General features: G+C 43.4%; 1 protein-coding gene and 1 long non-coding RNA gene across 3 annotated transcripts in view; one reads left to right on the top strand and one right to left on the bottom strand.

Annotated features, from left to right (window-relative positions):
- LOC101832228 (disks large homolog 5-like) overlaps positions 1–20,563 on the bottom strand; it is a 25,225-nt gene extending 4,662 nt beyond the window's left edge. The window contains exons 1-6 of one of the 2 annotated variants that reach the window (XM_040738043.1): positions 20,204–20,563; positions 19,243–19,445; positions 17,512–18,124; positions 1,823–1,985; positions 975–1,106; positions 136–319 (exon numbers count right to left, since the gene is read on the bottom strand). In XM_040738043.1, coding sequence (XP_040593977.1) covers positions 136–319; positions 975–1,106; positions 1,823–1,985; positions 17,512–17,542 — 510 coding nt within the window. In that variant the 5' untranslated portion in view covers positions 17,543–18,124; positions 19,243–19,445; positions 20,204–20,563. Of the gene's footprint in view, positions 1–135; positions 320–974; positions 1,107–1,822; positions 1,986–5,053; positions 5,416–17,511; positions 18,125–19,242; positions 19,446–20,203 lie in introns of those variants that run through there. The other variant, XM_040738042.1, reaches the window with a different exon arrangement.
- Positions 18,820–26,234, top strand: LOC121136784. The gene is made up of 3 exons (XR_005873922.1): positions 18,820–18,982; positions 21,847–21,997; positions 25,767–26,234. It is a non-coding gene; the product is annotated as an uncharacterized LOC121136784 (long non-coding RNA).

Here is a 26,234-nt window from a genome sequence, read left to right as displayed (position 1 = left end):
ACTTGTGAATAATCACATAAATGATGAATGAGATGGTATGTTTGTGGGAGTCTGGATGGATGGGTAGATGGTTACATGGGTGTCTCTGGGTTTATACTTGACAGGTGGGCAGCCCTCCCCTGAAGTTCAGCCTACCTGATGCTGCTCAGCACAGGGGTCACAGATCTTCTTATGGATCTCCTTAAAGAGCCTCTTCACCTCCTCACAGGACTCTTGCAGTTCTATCTGCTCCTTCCACAGCAATCTGTTCTTCAGTCTTGTCACATGTACATTTTTCTTCAGCTGAATCCATTCTCTCAGGACCTGGCCATGGCAGTAACTGAATCACAAACAAAAAAAATGATGAGTTCCACCAAGCAACCATATGAAATCTCTAGCTCCAAATACTACCAGTCCTGAAAAGTCCCACGTACCCAGACAGCCCAGGAATGAAACTCTCAGAAGCCAAGCCAGCATCACTCAGAGGCAGGGCAAATCCAGATAATAATTTCATAATTCAGAGACTAATCAAATTTCATAAAGACTCAAACTACTTCTGAAAACCCTGGCTTCTGAAACAGGGTGCAGACCCCACCTATGCTTAACTCTTCATGGTATTGGGAAAGCACCTGCAGCTAGAAGCAAACACTATAAGGAGGGCAGAAGTCCCAAATGGAATAAATTATATCCAGGGGTCTCGTGGGAACCAGCTCGGAGAAGTCCCTGTCAAGCAACAAAATCGTTGAGCTGCCAGACATCCCCTTCCTGGTGCACACCATTTGTCTATCTAAGGGCTCCTGGAGCTGGTGGGACAAACGTGAGGGGACCTCTGTGTTTTTCTACACTTGGGAAAACTGAGTACAAGAGGCACAAGTCCAAAGGCCACAAGGCTGACTGCTAGCTAACAGGCAGTCAGGTTATAACCAGAGCCCTCACATCGGTTCACTTCAAAGAAGTGAATAAACAGTCCCTCCCAAGCTAAATCAGGCACTTACCTGAAGGATTCGGTCTCCTCAATCAGACCCATGCATTTGTCCAAGGCATCACTGATCTCTATGGGCAATTTCTGAAGGTCAGACATCACCTGGTTATGCTCCATATTGAGCATCTCAAGCTCAAAATTTATCCTGTGGTAGGGCATGGCCCCAAGACAAAAGAACTCCATGAGCCAAGGTGGCATTGATCATCTGAATAAAGCTATGTCATAGATTATCCCACCCAATGGATGCCACAGCCTGGCACTTATATGATTGGAATTCCTGGTGCTTATTAAGCTTGCTGTCCTGTTGCTAGTCCAAAAGAGTCCTAACACACACACCACATGCAATCAGGGTGACCAAGAAATGCAAGTAGGTGACATTGGACATTGTCACAGAGTATAAGGAAGAATATCAAAGAGAAGCAGTGATGAGTTCCAGGCCTTCAAGTGACACTGAGATGGATGAAAGCCACCAGGCACCTCCAGTTGCTACAAGGAGCTTTGAGCACAAAATCATACCCTTGTCAATTACAAAGACACCACAGACTCACAGCACCTGGCGTCTCCCAAAAGGCAACACCTATCAAGGGCTCTTGGAATGCATGCTGAGAGCTCAGACACTGCTGTCCCTATCCCCCAACTGTGATTCCAGCCACAGGCTCTGCTTTTCATTTGGAAGAAGCACAACCGCCTGTGTCCCCATCTCACTCCTAACACAGCTCCAATTCTGCATCTCGAATGCACTCAGGAAAATCAAGTTACACACAAGGACAGCCTGGAATTTCAACCTCCTGTTCCTCAAGAAATCTGAAATTGATACTATGGTGTCAGGATGCTCAGCAGAGAACTGGACACGGTGAGTACCTGTTGTTCAAATCCTTGGTGCCATAATTGGCCAGGATTCCACGTAGTTCATTTCTCGCACATGTCATATGATGTAACTGAGTGGTGAGATTCTCCAGCTCTTTCATCTGCTGTTCCTGTTCAGTGAAGGTGGAGAGTTGGGATGATGCCTCTCCGGTAGTCCCTGCGGGTGAAAAAAGACAAATGAACGTGTATTATTCAATGGCCTAGGGCCAGGACTGTCCACTCTGAGTTGCAAGATGGATCCAGAGGAAGACAAAAATGCTAGGAATGGTGATGCTTCCAAACAGCATGGCTGTGATCCTCAAAGTGGGGCCCCTGAGCTCTGTATCTGTCCTCAAACACTGTGAATAATCATGTGCACCACTCCCAATTGCAGCCCCACTGGTCCTTAAAGTCATAAGCTAGCCCAGCTGTGTAGATTTGGAGGACAGTGTTAGCTCACATCTGATGTGATGCAGGTAAGTCCTGTTGTCCCTAGAGCTTAGTAGAACCAAGTCCTGATCACATGTGTGCACGACCAAAGCACCTGAATCCCTGAGGCCTTTGTGCATGGCCACAGTAGTTTCCCGCCCCTCCTACTGGCCTCAGATTCCCATGGAATCAGAAGGAATCCACTGTGAATTCCAAACCAAGAGAGTGTCACCTAATTAGTCAGTCTGTTCCTCCTGCCCCTATTTGTCAGTCAGAATTAAATAAAGGAGCTCCCAGAACAGCAAATCCAGCCTGCACAATCCACAGCTCCTAAACTTAGCCATCAGAAACTTCTGACTCTGGGTCTGCACTTCAGAAACCCAGGGATGCAGAATAATAGGTCCTTACTTCCCAGAAGCTCCTAGCTGCTAAGCTCCACTACCAGAAGGCCAAGCTCTAGTTCACCTCCCTCAGGAAACTCCCCAACCTCTTCTGAGTGTGGCTTCCCCAGAACCACTTATTTCTCCATATTTACACTGAGACTGAAGGCCAGATTCCTTGTGCCTCTTTCTTCTGTCTCCATATTCTCCATTCTCTGTCCAAAGCAGCCTGCTCAATCTTGCCAACACATGTAGGGGAACTGAATAGATAATCCACAAGCATTTGATGTTTCCATAGCACTGATGCCATCACAGAGGGCTCTCCATAACACAATAGAATGTCTAGTCAAAGGACAATTAGAATCACCTCCAGCAACCCTCACTTACCTACTAACCTTGCTCTTCTGCATTTCAGCAAAAACCATGTTGCCCTTCCAAGGACCCTTCCCAGAAACACAAGGAAAGTCCTTAAGTACCACCTCCTCACACAGAGAAGCTTGCTCTGCTTCATTAGAATATGTTCACTACTTCATATATGGGAAGTTGGAAAGTGAATTCCCAACATGTCCCAGGAAATGACTCAACCCTTCTAGGACCTCTAATCAATAGTATGAGAAATAAACATTGCTGGGGAATTTGGTCAGATGATGTGGAGGAAATGTCAGTCCACTGATGCGAACAATCACATTGTGGAGAATCCACAAGTCTGTTACTATATGTGGGTGTGGTAGGAGATTGTGGGTGTCCTGTAAGAATGAAGAAAATGTAACATAGTTAACGATGAAGATTACCCCAAATCATCAGCAGAACACATGCAGCCATCATGATGTTAACAAATGTGTGATCAACTAGTGGCATGTCAGAGTGGAAATGCCAAGGACTGGGGCTCGCTCAGTGAACCCTCAGACTCAGGAGCAAATACTCCCAAGAAGAGGTAGCATTCATTCCTGCAGAGGAAAAATTAATATCTAGGGAGAGGGCAGACAGATATTATAAAAGCATTTTCAGAAAATCAAATGTGTCACAATCATGGGGAGAGTACGTAGTGTGTCACTACTGTGGTGCTACACAAAAGTCAAATTCCTTGATCTGAAGCCACATGTGACAATGCACATGCCCTTAGGAAAGGTGACATATCCAGCCTAAAGAACAATATTCAGCAGATTATGACAAGGTCAGGCAAAGGGCACAAGAGGGGAGATAATTGGGTCTCCTTTGCCATAGAGTGTTCACAGAGCCCCACGACACACTTCTGAATGTACTGACAGTCCTGGCCAGCCTGGATAGCAAATTCTCCAGAAATCTGAGCTGTGGCTTCACAAATGTTCTTGGTGGATCCCAGAACAAAGGAGTGCTATGGAGCAAACTATGTGCTTTCAGATGTTATATCAGAGTCACAAGCCATGCTAGACAAGATTAGGTATCTTAGTAATACCCAATTATAGTAGAAAAGGGACAGAGCCTACTCTACACACTGATTCTTCTCAGTTAAGCCTGATGCACTGAAGTATTCTCAGGAAGTGTCCAACAGATGAGACTTTGCCCAAGGAAGTTCTAAAAGACTGGACTTGAGTCTTCCCCTCCATGGATGTCAGTTCTCCCATGTCTCTATAAGGAGTTGGAGGAATCCGAATTCAGCTGGTTTCCTGTTTCACTGCATGAGTGGACAGACTAGTCAGGCTTATTCACATCTGCAGAGGATGTACCTTGACTTCAGAACCCTCAGCCAATTGCTTGACAAACCTGGAAAAACTGCTACTGTCACAGTCACTCAGGTGGTGTACACATGCCAGAGTCACTTGATCAATGCTTCAGACTCTAATGTTAATTGGGAAACCATTGCAGGGTGAGAACATAGTCACCAGATTCACAAAAGCCATCCTCACTGACAGTCAGGAAGGACACCCATAGCTGTCAGGATGGGAACACTGTCTGCCCAGGCCCACTGGCTCTCACAGCTCTCAGGCTGAACTGGAGATCTGTGTGCCATCAACAGCTAGGAACTTGGAAATCTTAGGGGTCACTGGAAGACACCAGGATGTGGTGGATCCTGCCTTTCTGTTGCCTGTGATGTAAAGTATGAGAACATCAGGCTGGTCCAGGGCACTGTCCTTTCCCATCTGTTAATGGCACATACCATAAAGGACCTTGGTGGGGGGAGTTCAGGGCTGGTACTGAAATCTCACTAATTCTTCTGTTCCTCCTTCCCCACTCAGAGGAAAACCAGAGTGTCCCCAACAAGGCTGCTATAGCCTGGTCAATTCCTGACTCTGCCAAGCTAACCATCATGAATCCTTGATCTGGGTCTGCTCTCTAGGAACCCAAAGAAGCAGTATAGGCCTATTGCCTCCCAGAAGCTCCCAGTTCCTGAGCCCTAGCCTTGGAAGGCTCAAGCCACCCTAGCCAGAGAGATTCCCAGCCCCTTCCCTGAACTCACTGCTTCTTCCCCAGGACCATTTATTTCTCCATGTTTTCCAATGAGACCTAGTGCGTTCTTCCTTCTCCTTCACTCTGGTCTCTCCAGACTGTTCACTTGCTCTCCCAAGTAGTCTTCTCACTCTTGACAACATGTCTCTACGTCAATCTTGTAGGCACTGAAGAAATGTGCTGAGGTCAGTTGGTGTTGCTACAACACTGGTGATATCACAGGATTCCAAGAGCTCTCCAGGATACAATAGAATGTCCAGAGAAGATACTGCCAATGTCATGGTGCACAGCCTCTGCCTCCTTGCTACTTAGTTCTTCCTGAACGGACCAGAAGCTAATGTTTCCTTTCCTGGAGTCTCTCTTGTGACACAGGGGAAGCCATTCAGCACTTTCTCTTCCAAAGTTAGAGATGTCTCTGTGCTTCATTAGATACTTTCACTATTTCATCCATGGGAGTTGAAGGCTCACTTAAACACTGCCAAGAATTGGATCTTCCTGTACTTAATATCCATAACCAATAACATGAGAAATAAAACGTACTACGGATTAGCACAGCATGATGTGAAGGAGGAGTGTAGAGTCATCTGCAGTGAAAGTACCTGTGGGAGTTTATGGTTAAGGGAAAATGACCATTGGGAATGTTTTTTTTTCTTTTATCATTTTTTATTTTAATTTTAAATAGCTTGTTTTACATGTCAATCCCAGTTCCCTCTCCCTCCCCTCCTCCCGCACTCCCCTCCCCCCCAGCCTCCCACCCTATTGCCAATTCCTTCCACATAGGGGATATCTAGAGTCTGTCATTTCACTCCGGGTAGGGTCCAGGTACTCCCCTAAGAGTCCAGGCTGAGAGAGCATCCCTCTTTGTGTTATGGACACACGATGTCTGTTAGTATTCTAGGGATAAACACTGATCCACTGCTCAGGGCCCCATAGGTTGCCCAGGCCTTCTCACTGACACTCACATTTGGGGGATCCAGATCAGTCCCATGCTGGCCTCCCCGCTGTCCATCTGAGGTCCAAGAGCTCTCCCCTGTTCAGATCAGCTGTCTCTGCTGGTTTTGCCAGCCCATTCTTTGCCAATTTGCTCATCACTCCTCTCTCTCTGTCACTGGGTTCCTTGGGTTCAGTTCAGTGCTTAATTGTGTGTTTGCCTCTGCTTCCATAAATCACTGGATGAAGGCTCCCGGATAGTTATAGACATCAAGTTCATTATCAGGAATGGGCATTCGAGGTGGTCTCTCTACTATTACTTAGCTTGCCAATTGGTGTTATCCCTTTAGATCACTAGAGGTCACTCTTGTGCCTGATCTGTCTTCTAACCTATGATTCCCTCTATCCCCTATTCTACCCCCACCCACTCAACTTCCTGTTCCCCCATGACCTACTCTCTCTTCCTCTTCTCCCCCTCTCTTCTTCCCAGCTCCCACTCCCACCCCCCCCCCCGCCCCTCGCCGTGTTCCCCATCCATTCAGAGGATCTTGTCTCAATCCTATTCTTTTGGGTACTATGCATATATGCATATATTTTAGGTTCTTTCCTGTTTCCCAGACTGGCACTATCCTGATCCATGTCTAAAATCCATATATGAGTGAGTACATACCATGTTTGTCTTTTTGTGACTGGGTTACCTCACTCAGGATGGTTTCTTCCAGTGCTATCCATTTACCTGCGAATTTCAAGATTCCATTTTTTTTCTGCTGAGTAATACTCCATTATGTAAATGTACCACATTTTCTCTATCCACTCTTCAGCTGAGGGGCATCTAGGTTGCTTTCAGGTTCTGGCTATTACAAATAATGCTGCTATGAACATAGTGGAGCAGATGCCCTTGTTGTATGAATTTGCCTCATTTGGATATATGCCTAAGAGTGGAATTTCTGGGTCTTGTGGTAGATTAATTCCCATTTTCCTGAGGAATCTCCATACTGATTTCCAAAGAGGCTGTACAAGTTGGCACTCCCACCAGCAGTGGAGTAGTGTTCCTCTCTCTCCACATCCTCTCCAGCATAAATTGTCTTCAGTGTTTTTGATTTTAGCCATTCTGACAGGAGTAGGATGGTATCTCAGAGTTGTTTTGATTTGTATTTCCCTGATGGCTAAGGATGTTGAGCATTTTCTTAAGTGTCTCTTGGCCATTTTAGCCTCCTCTGTTGAGAATTCTCTATTTAGTTCTGTACCCCACCTTTTAATTGGATCCTTTGGTGTTTTGGAGACTTGTTTCTTGAGTTCTTTGTAAATTTTGGAGATTAGCCCTCTGTCAGATGTGGGGTTAGTGAATATCTTTTCCCATTCTGTGGCCTCCCTTTTTGTCTTGTTGACTGTGTCCTTTGCCTTACAGAAGCTTTTTAGTTTCAGGAGGTCCCATTTGTTAATTGTCGATCTCAGTGTCTGTGCCACTGGTGTTATGTTTAGGAAGTGGTCTTCTGTACCAACTCGTTGAAGAGTATCTCCCACTTTCTCTTCTAAAAGTTTCAGTGTTGCTGGATTTATGTTGAGATCTTTGATCCATTTGGACTTAAGTTTTATACAAGGCGATAAACATGGATCTATCTGCAGTCTTCTGCATACCAGTACCCAGTTATGCCAGCACCATTTGTTGAAGATGCTTTCTTTTTTCCATTGTACAGTTTTAGCTTCTTTGCCAAAAATCAAGTGTTCATAGATGTGTGGGTTAAAATTAGGGTTTTCAATTCGGTTCCGTTGGTCTACCTGCCTATTTTTGTGCCAATACCGAGCTGTTTTCATTGGGAATTCATAACTGTGCTCAGGCTGTTACAAAACTCAAAGTGCTCTATGATGTCCCCTCTACATACCTGGTGTATTAGTCAGGACTCTCTAGAGTAAGAGAAGTTGTAAAATTAATCTCTATATATTGAAAGGGGATTTGTTAGTAGACTTGCAGCTTTTGCTCTAGCTAATCCAAAAATGGCTGGCTATGAATGAAAAGTACAAGAATCCAGTAGTTGACAGTCCACAAGGCTGGATGTGTCAGCCATCTGCAGTATATGCTGAAATCTGAAAGTAGGTTCTAATGCTAGGGAAGGAATGGCTGTGCTAACAAGGTGAGAGCAATCAGAGAAAGAGTAAAGCTTCTGTTTTCCATGTCCTTATATAGGCATCCAGCAGAAGGACTGGTTCAGGATTTATATCTGAACTACAGATCTGAACTAAAGTCGTGACTATATCTCAGAGATCCAGACTAGAATTAAACAGGAATATACCAGAGATGTGCCCTCTATTTCACAGTGTGAATCCTAGATGTAGTCACATTGACAACCAAGAAAAGACATCAGTCTTATTCTCCTCTTCAAGAGTATTCATGAGCAAATGGCTCCCTTAGATTGTGAAAGAAAGGAGTGACAATAATCAAAAAGTACATTAGAGTCAACTCTAGATCTTATGATCAAGATAACTCTTTGTGGCACTTTATAAAGGGACATGGATGACTAAAATAAGATGAAATGCCAGTCTTTGGTTTCTTGGGTAGGAGGGGATCAACTGGAAACACAGTTACAAAAGAATCTGGTCTATCTCTGTAACTGAAGATTTAAAATTCAAATAATTATGTTAAGTCTGGCAGTAACTGTGCTGGAAATTGGTCTGAGAGGGGGCAATGGGTATTCTTTAAGGAAACGGAAATGCCTAAAACAGCAAACAAAATGAACATGTCAGGAAGAGTAGCTGTCTGAGTCATGTGAATTTGTACTTGAACTACTCCAGACCACATCTTTCTAAATTATTGCATCCTGAGAAAGGAAAAAAATCTCTTTGAACAAGAGTACTCAGGGTTCCTCAGGAAAATGGGAATCACTCTACCACAAGATCCAGCTATACCACTCTTAAGCATATACCCAAAAGATGCACATTCATGCAACAAGAACATCTGTTCAGCTATCTTCATGGCAGCATTATTTGTAAGACAGAACCTGGAAGCAACCTAGATGCCTCTCAACTGAAGAATGGATAGAGAAAATGCGGTACATTTACACAATGGAGTACTAATCAGCAAGACAAAACAATGGATCTTGAAATTCTCAGGCAATGCATGGAACTAGAAGAAACCATCCTGAGCTAGGCCTACAATCCACACCGCTAGAGTATCTAGGAAACAAGGAGGACCCTAAGAGAGACATACAAGTTCCCCTGGAGAAGGAGAAAGGGACAAGATCTCCCAAGTAAATTGAAAACATAGGGGGAAGGGAGAGTGAGGTAGGAAAAGGAGAAAGGGAGAAGAGGAGGGGAGAGGAGGCCATGAAGGAGCAGAAAGATTTGAGTTGAGGGAAGAATAGAGGAGAGTAAGATAAGAGATGCCATAATAGAGGGAGCCATTATAGGATTAAAGAGAAATCTGGAATTAGGGAAGTATCCAGAGATCCACAAGGATGACACGAACTAACAATCTAAGCAATAGTGGAGAGGCTACCTTATAGATGCTCTTCCCCTATAATGAGATTGATGACTACCTTATATGCTATCCTAGAGCCTTCATTCAGTAGCTGATGGAAGTAGAAGCAGCCACCCACAGATAAACACTGAACTCCTGGAATCCGGTTGCAGAGAGGCAGGAGTGATGCGAAAAGGGGTCAAGACTAGGCTGGTGAAACACACAGAAACAGCTGACCTGAACAAGACCCCAGACTGACAGCTGGGAAACCAGCATAGGACTACTCCAGAACCCCTGAATGTGTGTGTCAGGAGGAGGCCTTGGCAATCTATGGGGTCTCTGATCATAGATCAGTATTTATCCCTTGCATATGAATCAACTTTTGGGGCCCATTCCATATAGAGGGATACTCTTTCAGCCTAGACACTCTGGGGAGTGCCTAGGTCCTCCTCCAAAACATATTAGAGATTTTGAAGATTCTCCATGGAAGGCCTCACCCTCCCTAGGGAACAGAAAAGACATAGGACAGGGGACTATTGAAGGGCAGGAGAGAAGGGGAGGGAGAGTGACCTGGGATTGACATGTAAAACCTGTTATTTAAATAAGAAAATAGAAAAGAAGTATTCAGGGAAGACTTCTGAGGAGTCTCCTTGTAAAGAAGAGCTAGAAACCTCCAATTGCTATCTAAGAAAAATATGTTTATTAGGATTTGAAGTTTCTCTGAGGGTCAGAAGACAGGTTTTGGAGGTAGTAGCTCTTGTAAACAAATCATACTCCATAGCCAAATCATAATCCACAGCTCACCACTGACACTACCATGGTTAGTCGGGACAGGGCAATGTGTGTCGCCAGGAATACTGACATTAGACAAAGTGATTGTTACTGCTTTAGAAAATTCCAATACCTATAACTCTGAAAATGGGATACAGACTTCCCCAAGTCAAGCAGAAAGGACTCCTTCACTTATTTAGAACATAAACTCTGGCATGCAGTTCGTGATTCAGATTTGTATTTAGGACATAGCCTCTGTTAAGCGGTAGGGCTTCTGATTGGAACTCCTCCACCAAAACAGTCAAGATGGTCAAAGGTTATGGCAGTTCACAATTACTCCCCGAGTCCACCCTACAGCCTTTAGAAGGGCCTTCAATAGCCAAATTTACCAACTTTTTGTGGCTTGGGCTTATTGTCACTCATTGTTTTAAATATACTTTTACTTTATGAAGTAAATCATTCAAAAATTATTCTTCCTCCAATAAAATTTCACTTTGGATATAGAATTCTATTCATGAAGGACCAATTTTCTTTGCAGTAACCTGAGGTTTATGTTTTCCCCTTTATGGCTTACTGTGGTGACTAATCTTGGCTGTCTATTTGACACATAATTGTGGAATTGATTCCACCAGACTGTCTTGCAGGCAGGCTTCTTTGGCATTTTATTGATTGTTAATGTTGGAGGACAGCTCATCCCTGTGTGGGTAACCCACATCTAGGCAAGTGAGTCTAAGCTGTAAAGGAATGGTAGATGAGCAGAGCAGCAAGCAGCGTTCCCTGTGGTTTCAAGCCCCTCACTTGGGATCTTGCCTTAGCTTGCCCTGATGATGGATTGTAACCTCTGAAGTGAATAAACTCTTCAGTTTCCCAGATTGGCTTATTCCAGTTTTATCACAGCAACAGGAATCTAACTAGAACACTTACCATATTCTTAACACATTCTCTGATGGACTGTAGCCTTGTATTTTACACCAATTGCACATGTTATAGACAGTGAAATCTGTTGGAATATCTACTCTATCAGTTACACACCCCTAGCATGTCTTCCTACTTTTCCCTCTTTAATATTATCTCTGGATGTTCTTCCGTTTTCCCACTTTAAAAGTTATCCTTTGTCCCATAATAAAACATTTACATTCAGCTTATTAAGTTCCACAGAAATGGGTGACTTATTGTATTCATATTTCCTAATCCAAGGTTTATTGCTTTAGTATTATTAATTTAGCCAAGTAAACCTTTTTATATACTTATCCACAAAACTTTAAAAACTTCCATTCATTTAAGTCTTAAAGGTCTTTAAAAACATAACTTTCAAAGGTCTTGTATGCATTTAGGATTGCTCTTGAGTACGTCATAGCTGTGTTTATTTATAGTGTACTTTTAAAGCATGCTAATTGAAAATGTCTTATTATATATTTTAAGGCTGCTGTGTCTTGAATTTGTTTCCCTGATTTATTATTTTCTCAATATATGTTTTTGTTTAAATTAAAAACATGCATGCTTCACATGTCAATCAAATCCCAGCTCCATCTCCCACCCTTCCTCCCTTGTCCCTCCACCAGCCCCCCCAGTACCCCACCCAATCCCCACACCATTTCCCATGGAGGGTGAGGCCCTCCATGGTGGAATCTCCAGAGTCTGTCATTTCATCCAGGGCAGGACCTAGGCCCTTCCCCTCCCTGATTTCTTTATCAGTATGTTTGTCAATGATACACAGGAAGGATACTGACTTTTGTGTATTAGTTTTGCAAGACCTAGGCCCTTCCCCTCCCTGACTTCTTTATCAGTATGTTTGTCATTGATATACAGGAAGGATACTGACTTTTGTGTGTTAGTTTTTCATTCTTCCACTTTTATCACTGTATGTATCCGCTGAAAGAGACTTCCGGCAAATTTTTAGTTTTATTTTGTTAGAATCATATCATCTGCCATAAAGAAACTTTGACTTCTCCCTTTTCATTTTCTATCCCCTTTATCTCCTTCAATTGTCTTATTACTCCAGCTCAGAATCCAAGTACTATACTGAATAGAAATTGAAAGAGTGAACTTCCTTATCATACTCCTAATCTTATGGGAATTGCTTTGTGTTTTTTTTCTCTCTTTGATGTTGTATTGCTTTTGGGCTTGTTGTAAAATGGCTTTCTTATGTTAGAATATGTCCTTTATATCCATAAATTATTCAGTGTTTTGCCAAGATTTTACAATGTCCTTTCATTCTTTCTTTTTCTTAATTTCCATCTTAATTTCCAGTAAGCTGGTTTTGTGGCTTCTGTGCTTTTTACTTGATGGAATGTATTTGTTGTGGTGTGTATGTTGAATTATCCTTGCAAGTCTGAGGTGAAAACAGCTTGACTGTGGTGGATGATATTTTGATGATATCCTTAATTTGTTTTTCCTAGTATTTTACTGAGAATTTGTATGTACATGTTCATCATGGTAATTGGTCTATGGTTCTCTATGATTATCTCTCTCTCAACATCAGGGTAGTATTGCCTTAAAAGAATTTGGATGAGGTCCTTCTTTTTCTATTTTATGGGATACTCTGAGAATGTGAATTTTTCTTTAAATGTCTAGTTAAAAATCTATACTGAATCCATCTGGCTCTGGGCTTCTTTAGTTGGGAGATTTTATTTCCTGCCTCTATATCATTGGTTAGTATGGGACTGGTAAAATTATTCATGTTATCTTGATTTAATTTTCATAGTTCATATAGATATAGAAATTCATCAATTTTTAAAAAGATTTTACCAGTTTGGATGAATTTGAATTTCAAAGGATTGAATTTTCTCTGTGTCTCCTTTTTCCTCCGTTGTCTTATTATTTGCACCCTCCTCTTCCTTTTGGTTAATTTAGCTAAAAGGTGTGCCCACCTTCTTGAAACTTTCAAAGAACTGACACTTTATATAACAGTATCTTTGTATTTTTGTTTTTATTTCACCAATTCATCAACTGATTAATGGGACACCTGTATCACACCCTTTACCCAAGGCTCAAAGACCATCATGGAAGATGGAGCAGAAATATTATAGAACTCAGAAGTCAGGGAGGATTAGAGTGAAGAGTCCTTCAGACCATGACAGGGTGGCTTTACTCATGACTCACCAGCTGTGATCACTTGTACACTATCTAGCATGAGTCAGAAGGGGGAATGAGACCCTAATTCTAACAGATGAGTTAAGAAGAAACAATGGCTTCTGGAAGAGGGAGAGTCAGTTTCCTTCAAATTCTTCCCTTGATGTTATTAAAAAGTCATTTAATGAAGAAGATACAACGTTGGACATCACAGATGTGGGTACAGATTTGGAGCAAATAAATGGGTTGAGATGCGGGGGTGAATATGATCAAAACTCATTCTATGAAATTCTCAAGGAATAAGTAAAAATATTTTCAAGTATATCCACTTAATTGTTGATATAAAGAATATATTATATATATATATGTGTCTTTCATTTAATAAATTTAATGAATTCTATTAACTTATTTGTCTCTGCCAACATTGTGAGCTCACCCATAGAGCATATCTAATCTGTCACTAATAGTATTTTATCTAAAATGGCAGTTGACAAAATGGAAAAGATTTTTACAAGCTACATATCCAATAGAGGACTAACATCCAAAATATATAAAGAACCAAAAAACTAAACATCAAGAAAACAAATATCTGCCTGATGGTTGTGGCCCATGCCTTTAATCCCATCATCTGGGATGCAGAGACAGGTGGGAGCTCTGAATTTGAGGCTAGCCTGGTCTACAGAGCTAATTCCAGTACAGGCACCAAAGCTTCAAAGAAACAAAAGAAAGAAAGAAAGAAAGAAAGGAGGGAGGGAGGGAGGGAGGGAGGGAGGGAGGGAGGGAGGGAGGGAGGGAGGGAGGGAGGGGAGGGAGGGAAGGAGGGAGGGAGGGGAAAAAGAAAATGAAAGAATTTCCAATAGAGGAAATACAAATGTCTGGGAAACACTTTTAAAATGTTCAGTATCCTTAGTCATCAGGGCAATGCAAATCAAACCTATTTTGAGATTTCATATTAAAAGAGTCAGAATAGAAACGATTAATAAAACAAATGACAGCTAATATTGGTAAGCATGCGGTGTAAAGGAAACCGTTGTCCATTGCTGGTAGGAATGCAAATTTGCACAGCCACTATGGAAATAAGTGTCTCTGTTCCTTTGGAACCTTGGAATCGATTAAGACCCAGATATATCACTCTTGGAATATAGCCAAAGGATCCTTCTCCGATCACAGAGACACTTGCTCAACCATGTTTGTTGCTGCTATGTTTATAATAGCAAGATGTTAGAGACAACCTAGGTGTTCCTCAAAAGGTGAACATATAAAGAAAATGTGGTATATTTACACAGTGATCTATTACTTAAAAAGGAAATCATGATATTAACATGTAAATATGAATGGAACTAGAAAAAGTTGTCTTGAGATAACTCAGATCCAGAAAGACAAATGTGGTATATTTTCACTTATATGTGGATGTTAGCTGTTAAGTTACAATCTGTATAACCACTGTTAGGTATAGAGTAAGGGACTAGGGGACGGAACAGTTCTCCATAAAAGGGGATACAATATACTGAATGAAAGGATAAGGGATGGAGTCTGGAACAAGATGGTCAAATGAGGAGGGAGAGAGAATAAATATAGGGCAAGTGAATAAATATAGGGAGGGACAACTAAAATCAAGGACCATATGAGGGATCTTATGGAAACCTGATAGAAGAGAAAAGCTCAAAAATATATACATACACAATGGTGATCTAGATGAAATAGCAAATGCAGGTAAACAAAACCTAAATTGTAGGAAGACAGATACCCAATTTGATATTTCTTGTGACCAAATGAGGCTTCCAGTACTGGGAATGGATTAAATCCAGTTGCATTGTTGGCCAAATTGGTCCTATAGGGACCCTAAACAATCCATGTTGTTGCATGCTTTTAAACTATTTTTATTTAAATTAAAAACAATCTTATTTTACATACCAATCCCAGTTCCATCTCCCTCTCATTCCCCACCACCGACCCCCATCTCACTCCCCATTCACTCCTCAGGGTGTGGGCAGCCTCCCATGGGGGATCATCAAAGTCTGTCACATTATCTGGGGCAATACGTAGGCCCTTCCCCATATATCTAGGCTGAGACAGTATCCCTCCATAGGGAATGGGCTCCCATACATGTACTAGTGATAAATACTGGTTCCACTGCCAGCCGCCTCATTGACTGCCCAAGCCCCCAGTAGACATCCAAGTTCATGGGGGTTTGTATGGTCCTATGCAGGTGCTCCAGCTGTCAGTCTGGAGTCTGTGAGCTCCCACTTGCTCAAATCAGCGGTTTCTGTGGGTTTTCCCAGCATGATCTTGTCACTTTTGCTCATCACTACTCTCTCTCTACAACTGGATTCCAGGAATTTGGTCCAGTGCTTGGCTATGAATCTATCCTTCTGCTTCCATCAGTTAGTGATTGAAGGCTTTATGATGGCATTTAAGGTAGTCATCAATCTCATTATAGAGGAATGCTGCACCCATTGCGCAGCCTGTATCCGAGAATGTGCGGAGGGTGTCGGGATTGATGACATAGAGACCAGTCAATGATGTAAAGAAAACTTTAAGCAGGCGGGCCTCAAAAAGACTCAAGAAGACTTCTCAAGAAAGACTTCCCTCCAGAAAAGCTTCTGCTCCCTCTCTTACCCCTGGCTGGTTCTGCCCTGACACCAGAGACTGTGTTGGGTGGCTCAGAAGAGGCAGTTAGTCTTTGGAAAAGGTTGAGGTCAGGGCGTTCCCATGAGCAAGCCCTTTTCAGGAACTTATTGTCCTGGGTGTTGTATTGTTTTTAGTAAACATGTTTTTAGTAAACATTGTCTTATAGCTGCCTGGTCCCAGGCTGATGGGGAAGTGGGTCTCTGGCCAAGGTCTGTTGTCCCCACAATTCCCCCTTTTATATTTTCTAATGAGGCATTCCTGTCGTAGGTCAAGTAGGGTCACCCTCCCTTGCCCGTCCTTGGGGACCTGGCAATCCCTGTCTTAGGCGGGAGGTCTCTTCCTCACAGGTTGCCAGTCATCGAAGAACCTCATCCTTAAATCATCTGTAACCAGATTTCATGGCTACCGGGATTGCCATGGGCTAAGCTGAGCAATACTTGGGTGACAGATCTCTTGCCTCTGGAACAAGGCACGTTTGAACTTGGCATAAAGCCAGAATGCCTACCGCCACTGCCACTGTTTCCAGGACCCCCATTGACCTAGCGCCTCTCCATCGCTGTACCCATCCCTCAATCTGGGCCATAGCATTCTACCAGCCTTCCTTTATTACAAGGATAACCCGCATGTGATTTGCAGTTACAATTTGATTATCAAAACAGTGATAAAGTTTACAACCGTTCCAAGATGTACTCAGGAAAGCATTTAGAAAGTGCACTTGCACAGATACATTAGGGACAATCATTGATGTTACACATGTAGCATGATAAAAAATATTAACAAGAGGCTTGTCTCGCACTATCCACAGAGCACCAATTTGTTTCTGTGGTGATGCAGTTTGTTGATTTAACATCAGCAGCCTCAGCTGAATATGCAACTTGAGCCAAAGTCTCCTTTTTGTCGCAAATAGGACAAGTTGCATTTCTCCAGAAAAATACACTGGCATAGGCACGATTCCAGAAACAGGAACCACCAAAGCTGATATTTCAAGTGACCATGTCCTGTTCAAATACTTAAAAGGGGCTTTTGCCACTCAACACAGTCCATACCAATGTCCAAATGTTTTAAATGGGTCCTTTTTTTCCCCAAAGGGAAAACTGGCAAAATGAATTCTGTTGTTTCAATTTTTATTAATAAAAAAGTCATTTCACTCAAGAAGGGCTTAATGGGAGCAGTCAATAAAATATAAACAGTGAATGGCTTAGCAAATACAAAAAAATAACAACAAAAGAAAGATAAAATAAACAGCAAAAATTCAAACACAACAAGAGAACCAAATAAAACTGACCCAAAATCCAAACAAAAACTTAACCTTAGCATAATTCTCTTTTGACAGATTTAGCAGCAAAGGCATTCAGCCCGTGACTGCACTTGCAAGCATGGTTGTAAAAAATCCTTTTGAAAGCTAGTACAGTCATGCCTCCTTCAGGCTTCAGGCTTTGTAGGTTAAGCCCTTACCAAGAATAGGTTGAGACATGTTCCCAGAGCATTCTTTGTGACCCTATGGGAATATTTTATAAATTATCACCCACTGCCAATCCTGTACTGTGTTGACCACTATTTGATTCTTTCAACCAACATACACTTGTGTACTATCTAGAGACCCAACAAACCTGTGAGCAGCATCTGAGTGCCCAAGGACATAAAAAATGACTCAGATATCTTCCATGAATCCTTTCTCAGGATCAGTCCCTCCAGTCCAGGCTACGAAACTGAAGAATACCCATTCATTTTAGATATGGAGGAAAAAATGATAAATCAAGAATGAGGGATGGCCGCCATCACTGTAGTACATTCTCTTCAGCAGCACTTGTGCAAGACATGGAGTCAGTGCCAACACTGGACTGAAGAATGAAACATGATACTTTTCGATGTCATCTGTCTGGAACAGCTTGACATCAACACACTCTCCATCACACATTTCCTACCATGTAGGGAGGACTGAAGACTGAGTCAGCTTGCCAAAAAAGTCGACATTAACTTGTCACAAAACGTCTTGCTCACAAACATCCCTACCCTCAATGTTCTTGTAAAGCTCACATTCCATTGAATGTCAGGATTCTCAGTAATTCTTATCTCAGGTTTTCTGTATCTCAAGGTGATTTCCTCCCTCATTTAGGAGATATTGAAGTGATCCTGCAGCTTTTCCGCCAAGTCCCTTTGCTGGGTGACCATCTCTTACTTCTTCAACAGGTGCTTCAGTCTTTCATCTGTGTTGTCTTCCTCCTGTTTGGTAGAAAATTGGGCTCTCATTGGAGGGTTGAATACACCAAACTCATGAATACACACAAGTACATGTATGCATACATACAATGACATTGTAATGCAGTAACATGTTTAGTGTTCCAGTTAATGCTAATAAAAGGAGCACTCTCCAGGCATACAACTGAGTAGATTAATGTCTATTGGAATATAGGAGAACACAGTGGGCATGAAAGATAGACAGCTCAGTCATTGAATTGCCTGTCCTGTAAACTTAATGCATAGACAGGTAGACCGCTGGGATCATGGCCTGTTAGCTAACCCTGTATAGGAAGTTATCCAGGCTGTGAAGTATAGGAATGTTCCTCAGCAGAGGACCATTGAATGGTGGGCAACCAGTTCACTGATATTGTTCACTGCTATCCCATTGCACCCAAGTTGAGCAAATTCTCCAAAAGGAACTTCCTTTACTACAGGCTACCTCATTTTGCACCCAAAGCAATGAACTCAGGAAACCAGAAAATCATTACAAAACAAACAATTTCTTCCTGTTAAATGTTTGTTTCAGGGATTTCTTTCAATAACAAATGGCTAAGTTAGGCCAAATGATTACAAGTATTGTTTAATGCTAAATGATATTCCATAAAAGGGCTCACCCATGCTGTATTTTTTCACTCATCGATGCTGGACATCTGGATACTTTGTACTTCAAGACTACTCTGAGGAATGCTACTGCAACACAAATGTCCCCTAGCTTCTCTGTGGATACCCACTTCATGCTCTGGAATCACTGAGCCACAAATCACCTGTGTGGTCCTGGCTGCCTGGGAACTTATTATGTAGCCAACACTGCATGGAACCTGCAGAGATCCACTTATACATGTGAGTGCTGGGGTTATAGGAGTGTTAAGTGAGTAGAGTTGAAAATTGTATTCTTATGCATAAAAAGATTTTTTTTCACCAGGAAATATAAAATGGCAGTCAGTGCAAACAGAGATCACCCTAAGCAAATTATGAAAAACAATAACAAGAACAAAAAGCATCAAAATTGCAAAACAATTAAAAGCAAAAACATAAACCAAAAGCAAAAGGAAAAACTGAGATAAGCATCATTATCTTGCTACAGTTTGAAAGGCACATACCTACAGCCTGTGGCTGGCCTTGCATGTAAGTCACATATTTTAACAGGTTATTCCTAGATGAGTGTAGCAATCCCTCTCTTGCATCTGAGGACTTCAGGACTTGCTGGGGATGGGGCTCAGCAGGTTCCTCTTGCTGTAGCAGCTCCTTCTGCAAATGTCTCCCATCCTGGACTGTATCCTGTTCCAGCTCAGGCTGGGTGGACCTTGGAAAGGAAAGCAGTTAAGACACAGGCCAGGTGGAAACCTGATTTGTCAACTATTCAGCTCCTCCCTCCCTCCACCTCAGCTGTGCTGGACAGTCAACATTGATCTTTTGACTGATGTCATTGTTGGTACCCCCAAAGAATAAGGATCACAGAGTAGCTGGACTTGTAACTTTTTCCAGGCCTAAACACATGTCATGACTTAAACTAAGCATTAGATGTTGTACTTTCTACTAGAAAGTATAGGACCTTCTCCTACAGTTCAGGAAAATTATATTGTTAAGAGCAACAACATATTAACATAATAGACAACAGCTTATGAGCATATACAAGTTACACATGATGCATTATTTATTACTATATCATTTATACAGATATATAATACAGCCCTGTAACATGGGAATCTGAACAATGTCACTAAACTAGCTCAATTCTCATATCCAGGAGGCACCTTGAACATGAGCAGCACACAAGATTGAGCCTGTCATGATAGAGAAGCATTTCCTGAGACATGTCCCTGTAAACACTGGCTCTGTCTGGGACCAAACAGAAACTCGTGATGGCCTTAGGAATTAGGAATAAAGCTAGCAATTGACATTGAAACTTTCTTTGGTAGGCAGTGGCAGAACACTACCAAGAAGGTAACAATCTTACCTGTAGGTAACCCAACTTTCAACCTAAAAAGTCCTTAGCCTACACTATCAAGAGAATAATTTGTACTTGGCTCTACCGCTCCCCACCCCAGCCTGGGCTCATACCTCATCTGGATGACATCAAAGTGATGCTGCAGCTTTTCTGCCAAATCCTTTTTCTGAATGACCATGCCCTTCTGCTTCAGTAGAACCTCAAGTCTTTCCTCCAATCTCTTGAACTCCTATTGATTAGAAGATTGTGTTCTTAAGGAGGGTAACACACTGTCATATCAATGTAAACACATACAAAGGGTCCCAATATCTTGCTGGTCAGCATGTCTAGTAAAAGAGTAGACATCCAAGGAAATAATAAACATTGATTCAAGGTAGAGACTGACATGAAAATCAGTGGTCTCCTTAGGTCAATGCATTCAGGCATAATGTAACATCACACCCACATGCTTAAATACACAAAAACATACTCTCTCTTTCCTTCTCTTTCTCTTTCCCTCCCTCCCTGCCTCCCTCCCTCTCCCTCTCCCTCTCCCTCTCCCTCTCCCTCTCCCTCTCTCTCTCTCTCTCTCTCTCTCTCTCTCTCTCTCTCTCTCTCTCTCTCTCTCTCTCTCACACACACACACACACACAAATGCAGCCAGAAAATGCACCCAGGCACACAATGAAAGAAAGAGAGAAAGGAGAAAAAGATAGGGAAAAAGGAGCTAGTAGATAGGAATATCATGGCAGATGACCTTGAGTTGAGACAAATCTTGCCAACACTTTTAGAATAGTCAGTCTCACAACTCAACCATCATACATAGGGGTTAATACTACTGTGGAAAATGTGATGATTTTCTTGGCTTGATTATGTTGAGATAGGGAATTTTTCCAGCTCTCCCATCTTCCACCACCAGATTATCAAAGATCCCATCTGATGACCCATTCAATCCCAGATATATAGTCCAGGATGGGAGAAATGTGCAGCACCACTTACAGAAAACAGGGCTAACAACCTGCTAGTGCGCCTTCTATCACTATGAAGCAAGAGCTGGGCTAATGGAAGAGAACACATTTGGAAGCAGGAAGAGATGAGAAAGCCCCAAGCCACCCAAATCACTGACCATGAAAAGTACACATTTGGCATGTGCATGGGGTTCTCCTCCTTCCAAACTGCTCCCTATTGTGATATCACAATACACTTGCCAAGCAAATGAGCCCCAGGAACTCACTCACTGAAAGTTCTGTGCTTCGAATCCTAACTGTCCTGGGGCAGTGGTGGTTCATGCATTTAATGCCAGCACTCTGGAGGCAGAGGCAGGCAGATTTCAGTGAACTCAAGGCTAGCTGGTTTACACAGTGAGTTCCAGGACAGACAGAGAAACCCTGTCTTGAAAAACCAAAAGGAAAAATAATCCTAAACATAATATTCACATGTAGATGTGTGATATGTTACTGAACTATCTCCTTCACTGGAATGCAGCTTCAAGCAGAGCAACAGGGATGTTGCCAATAATTCAGCTTTACAAGAGGCTAAATTCCCACAGGTAATTGTGCATGGACACTGAAATGAATACTTGGGTACCATGAGAAGGTAGCTGGATAGGAGTGTGGATGAGTGACATGATGGGTGAAATCACAGATGGCTGAATGGGCAGACAAGCAGTCATGTATGTGGCCAAATGGTGCAAACCTAAACCTTTACCATCTACCTGCCCCCTACCTGTTATTGTTAAATTTTCAGGTCACTGGTCTCATTGTCTTGGTTCTTACAGATCAAGTCCAAGTCCTCCAAGTGGTGCTTCATCAGGACCCAATCCTCCTGCAGTTTCTTTTTCTTCTACCTCAGCCTGTTCAGCTTCTTGTGCCCCTGAGTCTGTTCCATCAGGATCCTGTTGTGCAACCTCTAGAGACACACTCTGCATGGTAAGGCCCAGCAGCCTCCTGCTTCTACCCCTGCCTCCAGGAATCACCACCCCGAAAGGCCTCATGTGTCCAGGAAGACACAGCCAAAAGTCTGATATGGCTGTGACAGCTGTACTTGGGGGGGAGGCAAACTGAGAGAAAAGCTACTACCAGGTATACTCAAACTACTATGGATAACCCCAACTCCAAAAGGGATCCATGTCCCTTGAATAGAAAGTGGATCCCCCTACTGTCCTTGTAAGAGGAAGCATCAGCAAGTAGAGGCAAATGCCCTCCAAGTGAGGACAGGAGACCCAAGGTGAATATCTACAGGTTCCAAATCCCCAGAGCTCTAAAGCCTTGGCCTGAACTCCAGAAGCCCAGGGCTTCCTGACATGCTCCTCACAGTGCAAATTGCATTTCTATCTAGAGGATCCTGAGGCCCTAGGACAATGGTGGCAGGGGCTTTCAATCTCTTTCACACTTAGCAAAACTGAGTCCAAGAGACACATATCCAAGAGCTGCTTGCTAAGGAGCAGAAAGGCTAGAACCATAGCTGTGGGCTCTCCAGTCCAGAGAAAACACAAGGCAGAGGTGGCCATTCCACAACTCATGGGATCCAGGCCAAGATGGGCTCTTACCGATAGAAGACTGTCTCCTTGTTCAGCTCACTGAACTTTTCTGAGACCTCAGTTTTCTCATTCTCAAAAACCTTTAGTTCCCACAGGACCTGTTTATGCTCCAACTTCAGTTTCTCATAGAATGGATTTGGCCTGTGGTAGGGTCTAGAACCAGAAGGAAAGAATCCATGACCACAGGCCTCAAGTGTCATGTGAACTCTAGTTATATCCTGGTCTGCCACAGCCCAGTGGATGCCACATTCTGACTGCTAAGTACTGGAACCTCCTGGTGCTTTTAAACTTGCTATCCTGTCCCTGGGACAGCAGTGGCTGGGTGTCCAGATGGAGGTTGCCCTGGATGCAGGAGTTCACAAAGGGTTTGTGGATCTAGCAACTATGTTACAAGGAGTCTATGACTCAGGTCTTGGCACACCAGATACTGCAATGAGGTTTCTCCTGATTTAGAAGAGTGATTCTATGACCCAGGTGACTATTGCCGATAAGTTACAGCACGTAATTCTCGGGTTGAGACCCAACACTAGGACAGCTATATAAACTTTCCAAGGGTTTGCTAAGTGCCACCATGGTGAGAACTTAGGACAAGAACATTGATGCTTAAAGTGGGGCTCCCACACCTCAGCAGTATCATAGCCTGGAAACTGACGCAGGCAAATCCTCAGGCCCCACCATTGTCCTGTTTCCCAGATTCCTTCAGTATACACAATCCTGCAAATGCATGTATGAACACATGAGGGAGAGAGAGAAGGGGAAGAAGAGGGAAAGGGAGATGGGGAGGGGGATTCTGAGGGGAGACAGGAGTGGGGAGAGAAAGAGCAAGGGAGAGGGGAGCAGAGTGGGGAGGGAGACTGGAAGGGGGAGAGAGGAGGGAGGAAGGGAGGAAAGAGAGAGAGAGAGAGAGAGAGAGAGAGAGAGAGAGAGAGAGAGAAGGTGAGGAGACACCGAGAGGAGGAACAACCATAATAAGCTGCTAAAGTACTGTATGGATCACTATTGTCTAAGAGTATAATGCACAAAACTAGAAAAAAAACATTGATGAGTCCCAGGACTTTTTGTTCAAAACTGAGAAGGACCAAGTGGAATCATGCCTGCTGACAAGCTGCTACCAGGATTTTCCAGCAAACAGTCACCTGCCAGGAAAGTTTAAAGGTTCACCAAAAACTCACAAATGCATGCTGGGAACTCCCACACTACTGACTCAATCCCTGAGTTACGTGACTGAGACCACAGTCTCTGGTTTCCATTTGGAGAAAGTCAGAGTTCCCATCTCACTCACTCCAAAGTTTCAGGTTTGCCTGTCCTCTGAGAAGAAATTAGGTCATGAGGTGGCTACAGAGTCACTATGGAGATGCAGCCTTCTAGAACCTAGGAACTTTTTTTAACTCAAGGTTATTGTTTTATTTAAATAGCATATTTTTCCTAATTTTGCATACTACCTGCATTTTCCCCTCTGTCCTACTCTCCAGGTCTCCCTGCATTCACCCTGCTTCCTATCTCCCCCTTCTAGTCCTCCTTCATCTCCACTCAGAAGGGTGCCAGCCTCCAATGTGCTTGAGCAAGGACTGAGCACCTTGCCTTGCATCAAGGCTACATAAAATAATCCAGCATAGGGAAGAGGTCCCACAAGCCAGCTAAGCTCCAGGGACAGGTCTTGATCTCACTTCTAGAATCCCTACAATGACACCAAGTTACACAACAGTCACACACATGTGGAAGGGCCTAGGTCAGTTCCATGTAGGCTCCCTAACTGTTGGTCCAGAGTCGGTGAGCTCCCATGAGCTAAAGTCAGGTGTCTCTATGGAACATGAGACCTCAAAAGAAAGGAGGTGGCGGTGAGTGTGGACAGTCCTGTGCAGTATGAAACAATGAATACCTATTATCCACAGTTCCTTCACTCATAAAGAGCAGGCGATCTCGTAGCTCATTCCTTTGGTTGGTCATCAGCTGCAGCTCTGTGGTCATCCTCTCTATTTCCTTCTTCACTTGTTTCTTGGTGAGGAGCGTTGGCAGGGATGATGGCTCTGTAGGAGCCTCTGTGGGTATATGGACACAAGTGAAATTTTATGGTCTCACAGAGAATGGAGAGACCACCCTGAGGTCCAAACAGAAAGATCCCGTCTGGGCTCCTGTGGCAATTCAATAATTTTGGGTCTGGTTGAGATGCCCCCTCTGTGGATCACAGCTCTCCTAACACTCTGTGGATATGTGGTTATATAAGTGGTCAGGGGTTTCCTCTACCTCCCTCTACATGCCTCATGTGAACACAGAGACCACCTTTCAGGATTAATTACAGTGACACCGCGTGCAGCATGGTCCAGAGCCCTGAAGCCTGCCTGTCTTTTCAAAAGCCAGGAGACATGGCAAAGTGCACAAGCTCTCAGGTGCTGTGAGGAGCCCAGATCCCCTGCCCGTTCATTCCAGGTCCATGGATGTGAACTGAAAAGTCACACAGGGACACAACATGGTCAAAAGATTCACCAAGTCACCCCACATCACTGATGGCCCAGAACATGGAAGAGGGCATGAAGGAGACCATTGCTGCCCTGGAGGCATGCTCTGACAGTTGTTTGACTACTTTAGAGTACCGACTGCCAACCTCAACTGCAGATTCAGTAGTCTAAGGGGGCCACTGTCAGGGAGACGTGAATAGAGGAGTTCTGCTGTACAGTCTGAGGACATAAAGTCTTAGCCGGAAGTACTCTTCTCTCCATGTGACTGGTGTCACACAGTCACTGCACCCAAAGAAAACTGCTGAGGGTGAAGTGCAGTGATGCCTGCCCACATCTGGGGACACATTAGTCCCTACTGACTCCAGGTAGGATCCTGTGGCCCCCACATTACACTACCGAGTGTGCTAAAGGAAAAATCTAGGTGCTCCCAGCACAACAGCCTTGGCCTTGCCCGGGGCCTGGCTTAGGGAACAGACAAACTCATGGTCTGGAATCATGGACTATCAGGAAATATGATAAGTCCATTTGCTTTCCAGAGGCTCCAGCGTCTCTGTCCCATTACTGGAAGGTCTAGCTCAAGCCCACCTCCCACAGGAACCTCCCCATCTCCTGCCCAGAACTCACTGTGTCTACACCAGGATCACTTATTTGTTCCTGCTTTGTTTTGATACCTAACAGCAGCTTCTTTCTGCCTCTCTCTAGTCTCTGGATGTTCTCCATGTTCTCAGAGACCTCAGTCTTGACAACATCTCTAATGATAATCCAGAGAGTCACTGAAGTAATGCCCTAAGCACAGTTGGTGTTGCTACAACACTGGTGACATCATGGAATGCCCTGAGCTCTCCAGGACACAATAGAATGCCCAGGGAAGGGCCTGCTGATGTCATGGTGCCTTTGCCACCCTGCTAATTATTACTCCCTGAATGTACCAAAATCCCAAGTTCCCTTTCCAGGATCCTGTCTTGGAATGTGGGGTAAGCCATCCGGCAACTCCTCCTCCCAAATCCAGAGTTTCCTTAGCTTGCATGGAAGCCCCATATTACTTCCCATGTGGAGAACAGAGCTATACTTTCTAAACATTGGTGAGTAATGTCTCATTCCTTCCTCAAGAGCCCTCTTATTCATCATGAGCAATTAAATACTACTGAGTCAAGAATGCATGTTGGCTAG

Source organism: Mesocricetus auratus, unplaced genomic scaffold (assembly GCF_017639785.1).
Source record: "Mesocricetus auratus isolate SY011 unplaced genomic scaffold, BCM_Maur_2.0 Super-Scaffold_100676, whole genome shotgun sequence".
NCBI classification, from domain to species: domain Eukaryota; kingdom Metazoa; phylum Chordata; class Mammalia; order Rodentia; family Cricetidae; genus Mesocricetus; species Mesocricetus auratus.
The sequence above is the reverse complement of the archived record's forward strand: the minus strand, read 5'-3'. Positions and strand labels throughout refer to the sequence as shown.